Source organism: Gambusia affinis, linkage group LG04 (assembly GCF_019740435.1).
Source record: "Gambusia affinis linkage group LG04, SWU_Gaff_1.0, whole genome shotgun sequence".
Classification (NCBI taxonomy): Eukaryota; Metazoa; Chordata; class Actinopteri; order Cyprinodontiformes; family Poeciliidae; genus Gambusia; species Gambusia affinis.
Window position 1 is genome coordinate 26715615 of NC_057871.1, and position 18426 is coordinate 26734040.

Here is an 18426-nt window from a genome sequence, read left to right on the forward strand (position 1 = left end):
ATTGTTGTTAACAAAATATTTAAATCTTAAAACATTAGTGCTTTTTATTTTCCCCAAACGTCCTGAAGCCGAAATGTTGCCGCAGAAAATGAATCACCCAAATGCTGCACCCTTACCGCCGTCACACCTGCATCAATAAATGGCTGGAATTCTATACGTAGATGAAAATATTTCTATGAGAACCGTTTCCGTGTTCAAAGGTTTTAGGCTGAGATCTAGGAAAACGGGGATAAATAGAGAAGTTTAGAAATGATTAACTCCACTCAGAAATCTGAATGCAGGTTCGTTCATCCCTGCAGCAGATTTTTATTAACGTTTATTGAAAAAACAATGATCAAACAAAAAAAACATACCAATTCATATTTAGGGATACAAATTTAAACTTCCTGTACTATAATTACTCCTACTAACCCGTCCACGTTTCTTAAAAAACATGGACTGCAGATGGTGGCCGTGGGCAGAAACTTGTTTTCTCAAACAAACAAGGCCGTTCCCCCGACTCGATAAACCATTTTCATGTCGACCGCAATTCCAGACTCTGCTGCCGCCAAATTTCTGTAACGTGTGCAGAATGTGTTTTGAAGCTTTGCTTGGTGACAGATGGCTGGTAACTCAAAACATGTGTCTGTAAGGCTGTCTTCAACACAAAGAGCCCCCCCACCCTATCCCACCCCCCCAGTAGAGAGAGAGGTGCACTGAGACGCACGAGCGAGGTGCGGACTGATCCAAACACGCTGCATGCGTGAACCAGACGACCAGCAAGGACAGCAATGTCACAAACATGTGGCATGTTCACGTCGGGGGGGCAGGGGGAGGTTCTAGTCTGACAAATGTAAACAGCCCCACACAAACAAAACCAGAAAAACAACTGCAAGTGTTTCTTTTCGTATTCTGATATAGAAATATCTTAATGAAATGTTGCTAGTTTTCTAGTCTGCGCCCGGAAATAAGGTCAAGTGTCACAATGTGCCAGGATGTTGGCCAAACGGCCCCATTAGTGGTTCTGCTGGGAAACGTAAAAACAAATAATAAAAACAGTCTTTTGGCTCTGCCGCCTAAAGTTGTTGTCTGACTTCTTTTCTTTTCTCCAGCCGTTTTGGACAGAAGGTCAGAAAAAGTTTAAGGTTAAAATGTTTGTTGTTGTTGTTTTAAACTTGTCATATTTAAATGCGTGAAGGTGTTAACAGCTGGAAGTCTGACGCAGAATTATATGAAAAGAAACCGAGTCTTCCTCTCCAGAGGTCTGACCAAATGGGTTTGGGTAGAGCTGCAGAGAGCCAGGAGAGCCGCAGCTCTATAAATAAATACATTACACCATTATAATATGAAAGTACGTAACCTTTCCTTTTTTTACATGCAAAGTAAAATGCCTTATTCAAATAAGGTGTTACCAAATGTATTTATAGAAACAATAAAATTACTTTAACATTGTGCAAAGGGGCACATTATGACTTTTGCCAGACATATTCATCAAAAATCTGTGAGATTTGCTCTGAGGTGGTTTTGCAATGTAAATTAGCCAATCAGGAACCATTAAACAAATAAAACCCCAACAGTGACTGAAGATGATCACCGAGTTATTTTTTTATGTAATATGGTTGCAAAATATACATTTATTATAATCCATGACAGTGTATGGATCATAATAATAAAATGCCTCCAAACTGATATTTGGAGGCATTTTTTAGCGTGCAAGAAGTGTCAGAATTTCTGCGTTTGATAAAAATAATAATCTGACGGGACTCTGGAGAAGTTCAGAGTTGTGTTCATGTTGTGTTAAAATGAGCTGGTGACGATAGTGATAGTGACGCTATTCAAGCGTATTTAATAATTTGGCAGCAAAGGGGGTTTTGAATTGAAAATGTTGCTCGTTTTTGTCAACATACAGTTTTGGATTAACTCAACTAAAGATTTTAATCGGGTCCCACTACTAGTCAAAATAAATGGACTATAATGATGAGAAAAATGTGTACAGAAAAAAGAAATCACAGACGAGTTCTTAAGTTATCCGGAGATAGAATATATATATATATATATATATATTTGGATAGCAAATAAAAAATGTACTTTCAAACGCTTTCATTCATTCATTAGTTACAGTTTAAGGCCTTGAATAAAACATCCTTGTCCAGCTTCTGGAGTTGCTTTCAACAGGAACTTCAACAATCTGGATTACTGACTGCTTTTGTTTCAAAGAGAAGCAAACATTAATTGGGGTGTGGTGTGACGCCACTTCCTCACAGTTTGCATTGTAGAAATAATAGAAAGCCCCGGTCCCTTCCAACTCACAAAGTCTCTTCTGCAGTACATATTGTTCATAAATCCACAAGTTTGATTAAAAAAACAAAACAAAACAAAAACAACATTTCTCCTTGTAGCTCATGCCCCTCCTTCAGACTTTCCTCCTTACTGGGGTCCAAGGCCTCCCTGTGTGCTTTGGCTGTCGCTGTTGTCCCCTCCCCAAAGTCGGTAGAACTGACTAAAGTCCACGTAGGGTGGGACCCTGCCCGTCTCGTCGGGCTGCGCTGCTTGGCTCCCTCGCTGACGGAACAGGCTTCCATCCCCCGAGCTGGAGCTGGAGCTCTGTGTTTGGGTGTTGGTGGACTGCAGGGTGGCTGTAGGGCTCTGGCTGCTGGGATGAGAAGAGGAGGAGGAGGAGGAGGAGTATGGCAGGGAGGAAGAGAAAGTTGGGTGGCAGGGAACAGTGGAGGAGGAAGAGGAGACAGCAGGTATGAGGGTTGGGATAGACGAGGAGAACGGAGGAAAGAGGTCCAGGTCACGAGTGGAGAGACAAAACAGAGAGGTGGAGAGAGGGAGGCGGAGACGAGGAGTGGTGGAGAGAGAGGAGTCGGAGGTAGAGAGAGAGAGGGGGGGAGGAGAGGGATGGGGAAGGGGGAGTTCAATTATAGGCTGCAGGATGTCAACGGAGGCTTGGCTCGCGGTCGGGTTCAGCATGCTAACGGAGAAGTGGAAAAACGACAGGCAAAGACGGAGAGTAGGACGGAGGACGACAAGCCAGGGCCAGTTTAAAAAAAAAAGAAGAGACAAACAGAGATGTGAGTCAAACGGCAAGAGAGAGAAAGACAGAGAGAGAGAGAGAGACTGGAACTCACAAAGGAGGTGGACCTGGGTAGTTATCCTTCAGAAGGACTAAATAAAGACGATTTGCACAGACAGCAGCCATATTGAAGTGCTACGTATTATTAGCTACGTCAGTTATACAAGAGACTGTACAGTAAAGAGGCTGGCAAACACTTATCCTGTCAGGTAAAACATGTATAATTAATAGGGATGCAAACTCTTAATCACATCGCAATTGTTCACTAATTTCTAGTTTCCAATGATTTTCAATTAATTAGCTTAGACCTCCTTTTAGTGTTGTAGTTTGACCGCCATCCAGCAGAGGGCGCCGCTGGTCACCTTTAGGCTAAGCGGAGCCACTTGATACAGGACTCGAGATGGCGGTGACATAGAAGAACGGAATACGAAACAGTCCCAACAGAGCCTCGCGAGGGTTTTTGAAATATAAACACTCTTTGAGTTATCACCTTAACTTACTTCTGTCTATCTCTCTGTTCAAGGAGGGTTAAGTGTCTCACATGTTTTATTATTTTCATGTCTTATTTTTCAATTCAGCAACCTAACTGGCTCCTGATTTGCTTTATAAATACGACTGAGCTAAATAACGTGAGCCACAATATTTAATATAATTGACGAAAAATAATCTTTAAATTAACTAATGTTTTTTTTTTCACCACATAAAAAATTTGGCCACTTATCAATTACTCATTAGTCAGCGGTATCATTAATTACTTTTAGATTAACTCAGTCGATAACTCCCACCTCTAATTATTACTGCCGCAGATAAATTCTATTTTAAAATGCTGATCTAAAATGAAATAAACTAAAAACTAATTAAATACTTCACGTCTCATATCCTGACCCGGTGACTAAACCTAGCTTGTTTTGCACTGCATCAGAAGCTGAAATTGAAAGAGGCAAGTTTTGAATATTCTCCAAGTGTTTTTTTTAAGGTTAGTGTTGCGTTTTGACGACTCAAAACGCCTCACTTGAAGTAGAAGGAGATCAGAATAGTCTCAGTTTTGCATTTTGTTGTTTATGTAGTGACTCTGCCTGTGCTGAGGTTCCCTGAAGCGCAACAGTCTGCCATGAGTCACAGTTCCAGTTTAATCCCAAAGCAACAGCAGCAGACAGGAAAAACGAGTGATTATGAAAGTGAAGATCAACTGTCATATTTTGCGTATGAGGGAAGTGAATCTCAGTCAGAGCTAAATTATATTCAGGAAGAACAGCTTGGAGAGAAACTGCTGTTAAACTGCAAGCTAATTTAGAATGGAGTTAGCATATCAAGACGCAGATTGTCACAAATGGCAGTGCACACAAACCGAAACCTGGGAAGTTTTGAGTTTTTATTGTTTTCTAACAAAAGGGTTCTGTCAAGCAGCTGCTTCCTGCTTGACCTTCCTGAGATCTTCTGTGCCATTTTCTCATGTTGCTTGTCAGTCTTGCAAAAAAGGACCACAGAAAAAATTTTCAACACCAGTTTAAACTCTGAACTGGATTTAAACATCCATGGCACTGCAGCTGTATTCTTCCCTTTACTTTCTGTCAGCTTCAGAAAGCTTCTGTCAGCTGAAGGTGGTGAGCTGCGTTCAGGAGAGCGGGACGTCAGAATATGTTACCCTCGTGGTATTTACTGTGTAAACTCTGAATAATGAACGCTCTCTTTCATGAACTTACCTTCTCTTAACTACAGCTTAAGCAAATTGTTATCTCGGTGTTTATATATTCACAAGATTAGAAGTTTCGTTGTCGGACTTCCCCTGATAGTGTCCAGCATTCAAACGCACATTAAACACTTTTTAATACAAGCTGCTATGTTGACATTACATTTCCTGCAATTAAACTAAGTATTCCACAGTTACCCATGACTGACACGAAAATGCTAGCTAGCTAGCTAGGGTATGTTAGCAGCTGTATCGGTAGCTGCAACCGCCTCAAGTCACAGATGAAGATGTTTGCATGAGACAAACGTCTGGCTCACATAAAAGTCCCATGAGAAAAACCCCCTGAAAACTATAAAAAACTAAACATTATGTCCTGTAGGGCCACTCTCATTACGAAGCACTAGTCTATACATCCATGCATTTTCTGTTCATCCTTGTCCCCTAGAGGGGTCAAGAGGGTTGCTGGTTCCTATCTCCAGCTACGTTCTGGGTGAGAGGCGGGTTCACCCTGGACAAGTCGCCAGTCTGTCGCAGGGCAACACAGAGACATACAGGACAAACAACCATTCACACACACACTCACACCTAGGGAGAATTTAGAGAGACCAATTAACCTGACAGTCATGTTTTTGGACTGTGGGAGGAAGTCGGAGAACCCGGAGAGAACCCACCATGCACAGGGAGAACATGCAAACTCCATGCAGAAAGACCCCGGGCCGGGAATCGAACTCAGAACCTTCTTGCTGCAAGGCAACAGCTCTACCAACTGCGCCACTAGTCTATACAATGCAATGCAAAATTCAGGGTTTTTTGTTTTACCAACTTTATGCAAGTTTTTCTCTTTTTGCTGATTTATTAAAAAACTATTTGTAATCAGCTCACCTGCATCAATATTTTGCAGAACCTCCTTTCACTGAAATAGCAGCAAGTTTTTTGTCAACTACAGTGAATTTGAGTACTTTAACACATCTAAAACTATTGTGTTTGACATATGCTATGTGTTAGAGTATTATTAAATATTACAATACCCGTTTTCAGCTGTAAAATGATAAGCTGCCCAGATCAACCCACAGCACAAGTGTGTGGTAGTAAAAACTTTGCCTAAATGTAAATAAACAGCCACAGAGGCTGGAGGCAGGGGAGTGAAAATCAAGAGCACCTTAAAATAAATACAGCAGAGGAAGAATGAGGAAGTCTAATCTTGCGTATTTAAAATACACTCAAAATAAACTCGCCCACAGCCGTAGAAACAAAGAAATAAAGATAAAGGCTGAGCAAGGAAAACAAAACTGCGGCGTTTTGAGAAGAAGGGAGAAAAATAGCAACGGAAGGAGAAAGTCAGCAGGGAGAGGAAAAAGCCAAGCTTACCCCGGTGTGGGGGTGCCTTCCTCCAGGGTGGAGGCGGTGTTAGTCCCATTGGTCAGGGTGCTTTGACACGGCATTACCAGTGAGAGGGTAACGCTGGTTTTACTGGTGCTCTGGCTGTTGGAGTACGGCACAGAAACTGGATAGATCCGCCCGCCTGGAAGAGGTGCAGGTGAAGATGTTAAAATCTGAGGCAAAACATCCCAGTTATTCATATTTTCCACTCCGTTCAAAAGTGTTGATGGGCTGCTTAAACAGGGGAATGGGACATCATTTTCTTACATTTTCTCAAAAATATTTCCAACTAAACGGTGATGAACGATGTGCGATTTCAGTGAAAATTTGCTTTTTGGTAATGTGTTAAAAAAAACAAAAACCGAGAAGGTTATTTTGATCTTTTCTATTCTCGGCAACACTGATAAGAGGCGTAATTTCATTTTCTCAAGGCCCAGAACTAAACAGTGAAAACAACTGTAACAATCGGAGCGATCCAGGAACAGAAACTGCTCTGAAAGTCAAAAACAATCTGCAGCGAACACGACGACACTCTTCACACATATATACTTCAGTGAGGAATGTTTTGACTCATTTTAAAGATGCAACATGCTGAATGTAGCAGGCTAAAACGTCTCATGTTATTAAACAAAATAATTGGCAAGAAGAGCAAAACAGGAGTGAATGGAAGCAGCTGAAAGTCTTTCATTCTTAAAAACTATTGCGAAATAGTTTAAACTGTAAATGCATTCAAGTAATCTTCCTGTGAGATTGAGAAAAAAACATTAGTACAAGAATATTTCTAGCACAGCGTTCAAACTAAGTTTGCCTGGAGCTAGTTTCCTTCATTTGCATTTTTTATTCACACTTAAAACAAAGAGACGCAGTGTGCTGTATTAAACAGCCAATGAGAGTGAATTAAATACAAATAACTGAAAGTCAGCAGCAACTGTAACTCATTTGACTCATACAGTAAAGGAAGAAAAACACTTTGTGCTCCAACTAATTAGACCGTTAGCATTCAAACGTACAGTAAAGACAGTTTGGTTCCAGAACCAGAACCAAATGAGGAGAAGCAGCATTCAGCATCTATGCACCACAAATCTGGAACAAACTTCCAGAAAACTGTAAAACAGCTGAAACACTGACTTCCTTTAAATCTCAACTAAAAACCCACTTGTTTAGAGTTGTATTTGAAACGTGATCAATTGCAAATTTATTGACGGAACCTGACTTGATGTTCTGTTTTTATTGTTGATTCTATGTTGCATTGTATTTCTGTGTTTGATTTGATGTAAAGCACTTTGAAATGCCTTGCTGCTGAAATGTGCTATACAAATAAAGTTTGATTGATTGATTAATTTATTAATTGGAATTTATTGTTACGGCAATAAATTGAAATTCTTATCATGATAAGTAACAATAAGTGATATGATACTTATCACCTGACTGCTCCCTGATTGGTACAAACACACATCCCCGTACCCCGGTGTTAAAATCCCAACTTTCTGTGAACTACCGAGTACAAATACAAGAAACCAGGTGTTGATTTTAGCAGACCTTATTTTTGCTCATTTAAAAACAAAACTAAGAAATAAGATATTATTCAGCAAGAGGTAGCTAGCTGAGTTTGCAAAAAATAATAAATAAAAGCTAATCATCATATTTAAATGTTGTGAGTAGGAAATTGCCAATAATAAAAAGAAAACACCGCAGCTTTGTAGCCCTTGTAGAAGTTTTTAACCTTCCCAGAATTTTCTCCGGTGCAGTGGAACGGGAATTTTCCGTCCGAGAATAACACTTTCTACCTTGTGTGGGCGTGAGCGCGGCGTCCGCCAGAGGGTAATTGATCGTGCGAATGAGCAGGGTCATGTCCTCGTGCCGAGAGCAGAAGGCCGCTCTCTGACGGCCGGACACGAAGACGTCATGGTGAAGCCTCTTGACCCGCTCCACCACGGACTGAGCCACCGCCTCCAAACTGGTCTGCTGGGCCAGCTCGGCCGCTACCATGGCTACGATTTCCTACGAAAGAGAGGGGAGATCATTTTTAAAAAAATAATAGCTACATTTGAGAAGGAAAGAGGAAAAAAAAAGACTTGAACACCAAAGTGGAAAGACGTTTCATGTGAGGCTTGAAGAGCGAAAAAAAACAACAATAGCGTTGTTGCTAACCTGGTTGACCTGTTCTGGGCCGTGGGCGGACTCAAGGGCGTTTATTAGGCCCTCTGACATCAGCAGCAGGAATCCTGTTACACCGTCCAAAGGGTGGCTGCCATGGATCTCTGGCTCAGAGATGATGGGCTTCGCCTTGGCCGCACTGATGGAGAGAGACAGAAACGCGTGAGATGAAGACAAGAGAGGACATGGCTGGCAAAGTACGAGTGGAAACAAAAAAAAAACAGCAAAAAAACAACAATTAAAATCAATACAGAAAAAGAACAGTAGAGGCACCATCAACACCAGTATATTATATTGATCCTCTTTTTTTATGAATTATATTGGATGTTCTGCTCTCTCCTTGGCAGCAGTAAGACAATAATTCAGCACAGATTTCATTCTGTGTCTGATGGGGATTAAAATTTGAATGATGCAAAAGTATTTGGATATGATTTGCCTGGATATTGGATAACCACAGGAAATGAAGAAATAGGGGTTTGCCGTGTGGGTGTGTTTATGAATAAAGCACTTTAAAGACGCTTGGCTCTGGTTCGGTAACGACGGCCATGAGGAGGAGAAGTAGAGAGGAGAGACTAAACACTTCCAAATACTTCGTTAATAGTCACAGCATTGATTTCATGCAGCATTAATAAAGGGAGTTTACAGACATGGAGTTTAACGATGCATTTTTCATCCAGCGTGGAATGATTATATAACATTCAACATCTGTGATTTTCTTAAAATAATTGGCTCCACAACCCTGAATTCCTTATGAATTTTCTTCCATCGTGATGCAATAATCTCTCCAGGGAAATTCCTGGAGAGATTATTGCATCACGACGGACAGAGAACGTGATGACCAAGAAAACACACACACACACACACACACAAACGAAGGGCTCTGCTTTAAGCTTCACTAAAATTTGCATCAAGACAAAATGCCTTCTGGGTAAAAAAAAGGAAGAAAGAAAGAAAAAAGAAAGACAAAACTTGGAAGTCTGTTTGTTAAAGTCAAAGTGAGGTTTTCAAAGCTAAGAACACTACAACAGCTGTGAAGCATGGCAGTGGTAGCATCATGCTGAGGGCTGGTTTTGGTAGCATTGGTACTGGAGTGTTGAACAAAATGGATGTTATATTCAAGAAGAAGAAGAAGAGGAGGAGGACTTAGCTGCACCTGAAATCAAAAGGTAGCGAGTTGAAACAGTTCTCTAAACACGTAGTTTTTTTTGTCATTATGTTGGAAATTATTTACTTTTTTCCCCCCATTTTCCATAAATTTCAACATCCCACAGAAGGAAAAGTATTCATCTTCTTCTCTTTGCAAAGGATTTATGTTTTTTCTTTATTTTAGAATCTAAAAACAGAAAAATGTATTTACCAAAACATTTAAGTTGTGTTTAAAAAAAACAACAAAAAGTTTTGTAACATTTACAGCTGCACCGTGTTATTTAGCTGGACTAGAATAGTAAAGGATCAACAGCCATCACGTTGCTCCTCTGACACCTTATCAAAAACACGAGAGAATATCTGGAAGTATCTGAGCCTCCTGGTGTAATTTTGCACCAACAAACTCAAATTTGTAGATGAATGTCTGGCTTTTCACAATCAATCAAGTTGTATGCTGTGTTATAGTAAATGTGAACACATGCAGGTGATTTCTCAGAAATGGACAAAGCGCAAACATAACACAACATGCATGAACCAAAGTAAACGTGGTCAGAACGGCGGCGGCAGGCGTCACCTGAGCAGATCTATCTCAGAATAGTTGATCTTGACTCTGCTGTCTCCCAGCCGCCTGGTGCTGCTCTGTCCAGCGATCTGTCCCGCCTGCCGTATCCGAGCCGCGTCCACACCTACGACACAGGAGACACGCTATAGACCACAGTGGAGCGGGCATTAAACACACACACACACACACACACACACACACACGAGACAAATCATAAGGAGCAGAGGAACAATGAAAGCAAAAAACAGCCAAATATTAACCAGGCTGTATTATAAGTCTGGCGGGACACCAGGCTGGACATTTCAACTAAAATGTAAATAAAACTGAATTTGTTTTCTAAATTGACTCTCTTTTTGAGAGATCCCTGACAGAAGCAAACTTGGTTGAATGAAAACTACTTTTCATTTCACTAATAAATAATAAATATGAATAGTTTGTGTAAAAAGTGAAAGAAAGTGTTAATGAAAAGGAGCAGAAAGAAGAATGAGGTGGCATTATCAGCCCCTTAAAAAGAAAATTAGACATTCAGCTCAGAAAACTATTACAGAGGGTTTTCAAACACACAAAAACTACTCAACATTATTCCATGCCATATCGCTTCACCATAAAGGTTTTCAAATTTATTTTAAATGCAGAGAAATATTAAGGTCCTTTTATCCCACAGTTAACACTGCTCCATAAGCTGACACCTTTTATTGAAATGCATCTTTTCCATCGTCGCCCTTCTGAATCAAATTTTCAGAAAATCTCAGTTCGTTTTTTTTAAGTTGCATTTGCTTTTTATTTTTACAATTCTGTTTAAGTGCTTTGTACATAAATCAGAAGGGTTTTTTTTATTTTATCTATTTGTTTTACAAGTACTAATAAAAATAATTTTCTTGTTTTTCACGGTTAAAGTTGATTTAGGGTCTTTGTGACAACATTTAAACGACTTATTGGGTCCTCATGAATAACTGACTGCAGTTTCAGACCAAAGCAAAATTTCTGTAATATTTGATTTAACAAAAAAAAAAAAAAAAACCCTCATACCTTATCTTTTGTTATGCTACAAATGTAAAAAAAACAAAATAAAGTGACAAATGTATTTGTCACTTGTTAGTCCTTTTACAGCCTGTGGTATGGAACGAACCGTTCCTTCAGCAGAGCACGTTATTAGCATCCGGGTGAGACGGTCTGTGGTCCACTGAGAAACTCTGGATGCCTAAATGACACATTTATCCTGTAAGAAACACGTCTAACAAGAACTGCTTTTACGGCAATCCTGACGCATTCATTTTCAGATTTCCATCGCGTCACAGATGGGAGCACGTCGACGCTCCTCACCCATCGCCGCCAGTCTTTGTAGCTCGTCTTCGTTGTCGGTGCTGTGCGGCCGCCCGATCTGGAGGACCTGGTTCTGACCGTCGCTGCTGGACTTGCACAGCAGAACCCGGTTTGTACCTGAAATCGCAAACAAAGGATTTTAACAATACGCTGAATAAGCGTTGATCGGGTCACCACAATCTGATATTTAGGAATCTGATATAAAAAAATAAATAAATAAATACTGTTTCTATTGGAGACATTGTGAAAAAGTAGCTCCTCCCTTCTGCTTGTTTTTGTCATAATGAAATGTTGCAGAGCAACAAGATCATTTCTGCACTAGACAAAGAAGTAACTTTATTACACAAATCAGGATTTACTCTATTAAGAAGAAAAGCAAACTAAACCAAAGTGGTTGTATGTAACAAAAAAACAGCTGCACGCTTTTAACTAGACCATCTAAACCTTCGTTAGTTTTTTAAGTGTTAAAATAATATATATGCAGTTATTTTTACACCAGATTTAACAGGAAACGCACTTTACAAAATGATCAATTTTTGTTTCTTTTTTCAATTCTGTTTTTTTTTTTTTAGAGTGACGTATGTTTTACGTGTTTTTACACATATGAATTCAACATTCTCAGCCCTTTGTGCATGGCTGAGAATGTTTGATCCATTCATACGTTCACAAGCTTAAACACAGCCATGATTGGTTTTCCCTATTTACCATTCAGGGATTTAAATTTGGGAAACACACAATGAAGAGCAAATTCTAGGGTGATTCTAAGAAAGACCAAAACACAAAAAAGGTAAACGAATAAAACTTAAATTAGACGAATGACGGTCAAACCGCTGCAAAATATCTAATAATCCATCTTTAAAAACACACCAATCTGTGTTTCGATCCAGGCTAAAAATGTCAAACGGTGTCATGACACACTTTTTGATAAGATCACAACGCAATTTTTAAATGTCATGGGGACCATCAAGATGTTTTTTGACAAATAAGAAAAGAAAATTTGTTTTCTTTGTGGTCAGCAGCACTTATTTTTGTCTTGGAAATCTCCCGTTTTTTTTCCAGCCCTCCTTATTGCTGAGTCATAAAAAAAACAAGACCTTTAGAAAGAACTGCAGTTTATCTTCAAACTTCAAAGATTTAGGTAGGCCAACCTCTGTGGGGAGGTTTCACTACTGCTTCGTGTATTTTCCATTTATAAATAACAACTTATCGGATCGTTATCGGCCGACACTGAACCTCAGAACTCTGTATCGGTACCAGAAGTGAACAAAGTGGATCAGAGACTTTCTTTCTCATCTGCTCTGGGAATAACATACTTATTTATTTACATTGTCTGTCTAATACAGACATTTTTGCTGATCTAAAAAAAAAATGTCACAAACAAGCAGAGTTTTTTGTGTTAGACGTACTGAATCAAATGTCTGGATAAAGTTCACTACGCTTTGTGTGGGGCTTTGCTGAGAACTGACTTTAATGTCCAAAACATCAAAGTAGCTCTGCTTTCAATACTGCAAAAAGGATTGCAGGGTCAACATGCCCCATAATGCAAAGAAAAGACACTTCTGCAGCATCATTAAACTTTATTAACTTCATCTGAAGTTACTTTAAAACGGTTAAAAAAAAAACAACAAAACAAAAACAAATTGGTTTTGTAGCTGGGGAAGCATAAGACAGATCAATGATTAATTAACTTTTAAAATTACATTTCTGGGTCAGTAAGCAGATGCTACATGCAGTTCCAGAGCAACCAACAGATTTCATATCCCTAAACTGCCTCAAGCTGTGTGTTGTAACGTTCTAATCAGCCGAACAAGGCCAGTCAATGCAGCCAATTTGCTTCATGTCAATCACGATCAGGCTTCTCTATCCTCAACTAGGAAAGAAAAAAAATGAAAAAACATCAGCCCGTTTGTCAAGCAAGGTTTTATGTTCATGTGGGCAAAATGTTGAAAGTTAATGTAGCGCAGCTTTTTGCTCAACACGTACCCGGCTCTGATATGTTCAACAAACAGCTGGCAGTCATTTACAAAGCGCGCTTGTGTCTTGGTTCAAACCTTCCTGCTAAACTTTGAACTCCTGATCCTCCCAGCGGCCATTCCTCTGTGTAAGAAATCAGTCCTAAACATAAGCTAGCAATTTTTTCTTTTTCCTTTTTTTTTTTTGCTAAATACTGCATTAGTGACTAAGTAAACAAGATTTCTTTTGTAACTTTATCCTATATCAAATACATAAAAGTCAGAATTGGATCTAACTCTGACTTCCTTCATAATTCGATCCAAACTAAGGAAGAATCTCGTCTTTTGCATACATGCTAATCACTTTTTAAAGACAAACCGACTGGGGCGTTTTACCAACCTGTCTCCCTCAACACTCTTGATTTTTACAGCTGCTTCCCTAATATGCTCTGTGTTACACTGTGCGTCATTACTAACAGCTGAAATTTCTGTTCTGCATCTTCAGCAAACAAAGTTCTCCAGCTTCAAGCAGTTCCTGTAGGATCTGTTTTATGGAATAAAAGCAGATCGACTGACAACAGAGCTGCTGATTCATGTCTCATCTATACCAGATGAAACCTTCCTTTTGGTTTCCAGGACAGACAAAGACTGAAAATCGTCGGGACTGTTGAACGTTTGCATTCCGAGTGTTCAGTAGTTTGCTCACAGTCTACACTGCGTCTCTGTTTGGGAGGTTTCTGCACCTCCACCACTAGCATCAGCTCTGCTGCGGCTGAAACACTGAGAGTCAATCACAGCTAATCTCTAACACCTGAAACAGTTTGGCACGTCGATGACTCAGGAGACTGGAGGGTTTGTCCTGTAGCCAGTGAGCTGCAGCAACACCAAAACTGAGTAAAAGCATTTCACTCTAAAAAGCTCAACTGCACCAGTTGGACATAGATCAGGAAATGAGAATAAATGTATTGTAGATCATGAGAAGAAATCATCTATTCCATCAGTACATGTCACATTTTAGATAACACAAATGTTGTAATAGTTCTAGAATATTCTCACATTACCACAAAAACATGGTATTATGGTGTGTTTTTCTTTTGCAATGATGACAAACTTTGATTCAACTGATATTGAAAACACAGTTTGGATTGAAACTCTAGACATTAAAGTCTAGTTAAGTAATCAATTAGTTTCACTGCAATATTTATATCAGATTTTCTGTCTATCAAACGAATCAAATCTGCATCAAGTCTGACATCTGCTGGTGGAAAGAAGGAAGCACTTTTCTTTTTTAACAATCCTTTGCAGGCAGATACTGCCTCTTCAGTGTTGCAAATAAAAAAATACCACTCAGAAAGTGTCAAATTTTAAATAAATAAAACATGTAAGCATACCAACATTGGCGATGTAGAGCTTATTGTTGAGAATCAGAGCCACCACAGCCGTAGCGCCTCCTGACACCTCCTGCTCCAGCTCCTTCAGGCGCTCCTGGACCTTCTGGCTCTGAGGAGAGACAGACAGACAGAGAAAGAGAGAGAGACTGTGGGACGGCACATTCTGGCCAGCCGGGAAGCATTCAGAGAAAAAAACAAAACAAAACAGATGATAATGGCAGGAAGCCGGCGAAATGGAGATGAAAGAAACTGAGAAAATCAATAAGAAAAAAACAGACAGGATAACCAGAGATGCACCGATCGGTCGCAATATTGAAAAAGATTCTAGACTGGGTATCGGTGACAATGTGCCCAATATATAAAGACAGATCTATTCAGTCTAATTCTATGCTCTGAGCCACGTCATGCTTTATTTTCCATTACATTTAGAAACCCTAAATGAACTTTCTGAACTTTCGGTTTATTTTTGTCAGTTTCAGTTCCTCTTGTCCTCTATTCTACTAATTAAACCGACTGAACAGATTAAAGTTGTGTTGGTTTTACACGTTTGACCAAGCTTGAGAAGCTATTGGCATATTTAAGAACTTTGTAATTCAATACATTGTGTTTAGAAAAAATGTTTTGAGTCAATTCAGCAGCTTTTCTGTATCAGATTGATTTCGGCCAATGCCAAACCTCAGACGTCTGTATCGGAAGTGGAAAAAAAGTGGATCGGTGCATCTATGTGGGTAATGCAAGTGGAAGCCAATGCAAAAAAAACCAGACAAACAAACAAAAAAAAACAAACAAGTCAATTGAAGCAGGCAGGAAAACAGCAGAGAAACAGGAAAACTACAACGAGCGAAGGAGAGCTGAGTCAGACTGATGAGGCCTTAACCTGATGTTCTTATATACATCACTGCTTTTTTTTGTATCATAGTCACCTCTCTATGTGTGCATACCTCATTGTGTGGCAGGAGGTAGTTGGACAGATGAGCCTTTTTAGCCAAAGCATCACCTATTGTATTAAAGTAACTCTCCTCCACCGCATCAAAGGCCTGTAACCAAGAGAACACGTATCATAATTTGCTCAGCGGCTCTGTAACACATCAGAGGAGCTGCAAAAAAAAATGATTAAACTGCTAAATCAGAAGCAAAAAAAACTCAACAGATAAAAGGTTTCTCAAAAGAGATGTGACTCCAGAGACAGACAGTAAACAGTCAGAAACCTGAATGAGGATCCGGCGGACGTCACCGTCTGTGTGACTTGAGTTGAGATCCCCGAGAAGGAGTTCAGCGGTCAGACACTGGGCTGCAAAGTCCGCCACCCTGCTGCCGTCATAGCCGTTAAAAACGCCATAGAGGAAACAGTTCTCGCCTCTGATTGGATGACAAAGCGCAAGGAGCATGAGCAAAATTTGATCGTTTTGAGAGCAGTAATGCCATATTCAAATTTATGTCCAATAGGAATTACAAAATAATTTGTGAACAGCTTGAGAAACACCATTTAACTGGCTTAACGAGTTAAATGTTTCGAGTAAAAGCTTTACACTTTGGTTATCCAACTTTGACCCCACCTTACAGTAGACTGCAAGATTCAAAAGGCTGCCTTTGATAAGTATGAGCCAACTTTTGAAAACTAACCCGAAGCTAGTTCTGGATAATGTAACCTTAATGTTCAGCTGCCTAAAAATACAACATGCTAACTACTGCTGGGAAAAATAAAAAATGAATTCAACATGCAACTAAATGATATATATGACATAAACAAGATTTAATGCATTTTCATTACATCCCAAATACTTGAATATTGTTTATATTCATAAAAATCCCCAAATATACATAGAACTCAACTTGATTTGGGTCTCTGAGTTTTATGTAAAGTGCAATGTTTGCGATATATATATATATATATATATATATATATATATATATATATATATATATATATATATATATATATATAAATAAAAGGAATGAAAAAAGTCTTTGAGGCCCCCGGAAAACTTGCTGCCCTGGGCTACCGCCCCTTTAAGCCCTTTGTAAAATCTTTAAGAATATTTACCAGCCAACATCTCACAAAACATTTATAAAAAACATAAAAACACATCTGTTAATTGGATAAGCTAGGTTAAAACGAGTTCATATTGAACGCTACAAGTATTTCCAACTAGGAAATAAGTTCTGAAAAGAAAACGTTTCACTATCTTGATGCTAACAATTGAGTGAAGCTGCTCTGTCTTACACACCTCAGCCTGAGATGCCTGTCCTCCATGGGGTGGTTCTGGGTTCCTTTACCATCTGGGCTGTACACACAATTCGGCGCCACTCCGACGCCACACATCTCACACAGAGGCAGGTCATCTGTCCAGCTCTGCTGCTGCAAACAGAAGATAAATAAAAAAATAAAACAGCATAAGAAAATATGTGTAAATAGTTGTTTATTTTCACTTTTTATTTCTAAATGACACGTGTGCTCGTGTAATATGATGAATTATAACTCCTTAAAAAGCAGAAAAATACGACAGTTGAGTGCTAAACCGAAACTCCCCCAGGTGTTATGATTAAGTAATAAAATAGTACAAGTCTGCTTAGCTAGTTTGCTGTAAATAAATAAGACCAGAAAAACACGGTTCACTGCGCCTTTTGACTGATAATCACTGCTCCTCCTTCTTGTTAACTCAAGTGTATTTATTTTCCAGTCATTTTAAAGTGTTGTTGGTTAGCTTACTGTTAGCAAGGCACCTAATGAGCTCTACTAAAAATAGCTACAACTGGCATTATAAAAAGGCAATAATTGCCAATGAAAGTGTCAAAGTAAGCAACAAAGACCCCCGCGAGTCACAAACGGGGCTAAAGTAATGTCCATGAGGAATATTAGCTGCCAGTATCAGGTATAAACAACACTTTTCACTTACGTTTTGCATCAAAGTCTTTGGCTCTGCCGCCATGTTGGATGCTATTTGCTGCGTTCAGGATCACGCCGCAGTGTCCGATATGTTAACTTCGATAATACAAATGCACATTTACTGATGTTAAGAAATTAAAAATCGCAACAAAGGCTTTTATTAGCTTAATTATATTTTTTATTAGTTTTAATTCCGTGATGTGACTCTGTCGGGAGCATCCTTGGAGTACATTCTAGATTGTAGTCATTAGTCATAATACCGCTGCCTATGAAAGCAACATACTAAAGGTCTTAGCTTCAGTTTATTATGATGTGTAATAAAATAACATTCTTAAAATGTTTTATGACAACAATTACCATCGTTTTTCTACTTGCAAAATTAAATATGCGTTGCAAATGAAATATGGAGAAGACAAATCTTCAACAGTATGGAGTGGCTTCCTCGTGAGTAGTTCCTTTAACAATACTGCCACCGTGTGGGATTGTAATGAATTACAACCAACTGAGAAGAGGTCCACACTGAAGGTCTTCACAGATTTTGATTTTGCAGGGGTCTTCAAATCCAGGCCTCAAGGCAGGACTTTTACGATCTAAAAATCCGGTAACTTTTAGACTGCTTCTGCTTCAATACGTGTGAGTCAGATAAACAAGCCATCAGCAGGACTCTAGAACTTAACTAAGTTAAATAAAATTGTGAAATTTACAAGAGCAAATCCTGTACAGTAGCAGGTGCAAACAGAAGGTTTTCCATCCATCTGTCAGTCCAACCGTCTGTCCATTCATCCGTCCTTTATCTTCCGTTCTGTCGTCTCCGTAAAAATTATTTGAAAATGGAAGTATGCCACAACTTCAATCCTACATTAGCTTCTACCAAAACTGA

The 18426-nt window shown here is 39.3% G+C and overlaps 1 protein-coding gene across 5 annotated transcripts; it reads right to left on the minus strand.

The window, feature by feature from the left end:
* Positions 1–1560: 1560 nt before the first annotated feature.
* Positions 1561–17642, minus strand: tab1 (TGF-beta activated kinase 1/MAP3K7 binding protein 1). 5 transcript variants are annotated; one of them, XM_044115593.1, is made up of 11 exons: positions 17557–17642; positions 16888–17018; positions 15868–16018; positions 15601–15696; positions 14660–14768; positions 11317–11433; positions 10006–10117; positions 8280–8424; positions 7916–8129; positions 6117–6270; positions 1561–2629 (listed from the first exon to the last, which is right to left on the minus strand). In XM_044115593.1, exons 1-11 carry the CDS (start codon positions 17587–17589, stop codon positions 2407–2409), a joined length of 1485 nt encoding a protein of 494 aa, XP_043971528.1. In that variant the 5' UTR covers positions 17590–17642; the 3' UTR covers positions 1561–2406. The 5 variants fall into 5 exon arrangements, with proteins under 5 accessions (XP_043971528.1, XP_043971526.1, XP_043971527.1 ...); XM_044115591.1 differs by having other exon boundaries at positions 1561–2632; XM_044115592.1 differs by having other exon boundaries at positions 7913–8129.
* Positions 17643–18426: the final 784 nt, after the last annotated feature.

Excerpts from the sequence above, each read along its gene's own strand:
- tab1 (XM_044115590.1), bottom strand. The coding sequence starts at position 17,589 with ATGGCGGCAGAGCCAAAGACTTTGATGCAAAAC. Across the intron at positions 16,019-16,887 it reads GACAGGCATCTCAGGCTGAG|AGGCGAGAACTGTTTCCTCT; the intron begins GTGTGTAAGACA and ends TCATCCAATCAG. Across the intron at positions 6,271-7,912 it reads GCTCACGCCCACACAAGGTA|GCGGGCGGATCTATCCAGTT; the intron begins GAAAGTGTTATT and ends CACCTCTTCCAG.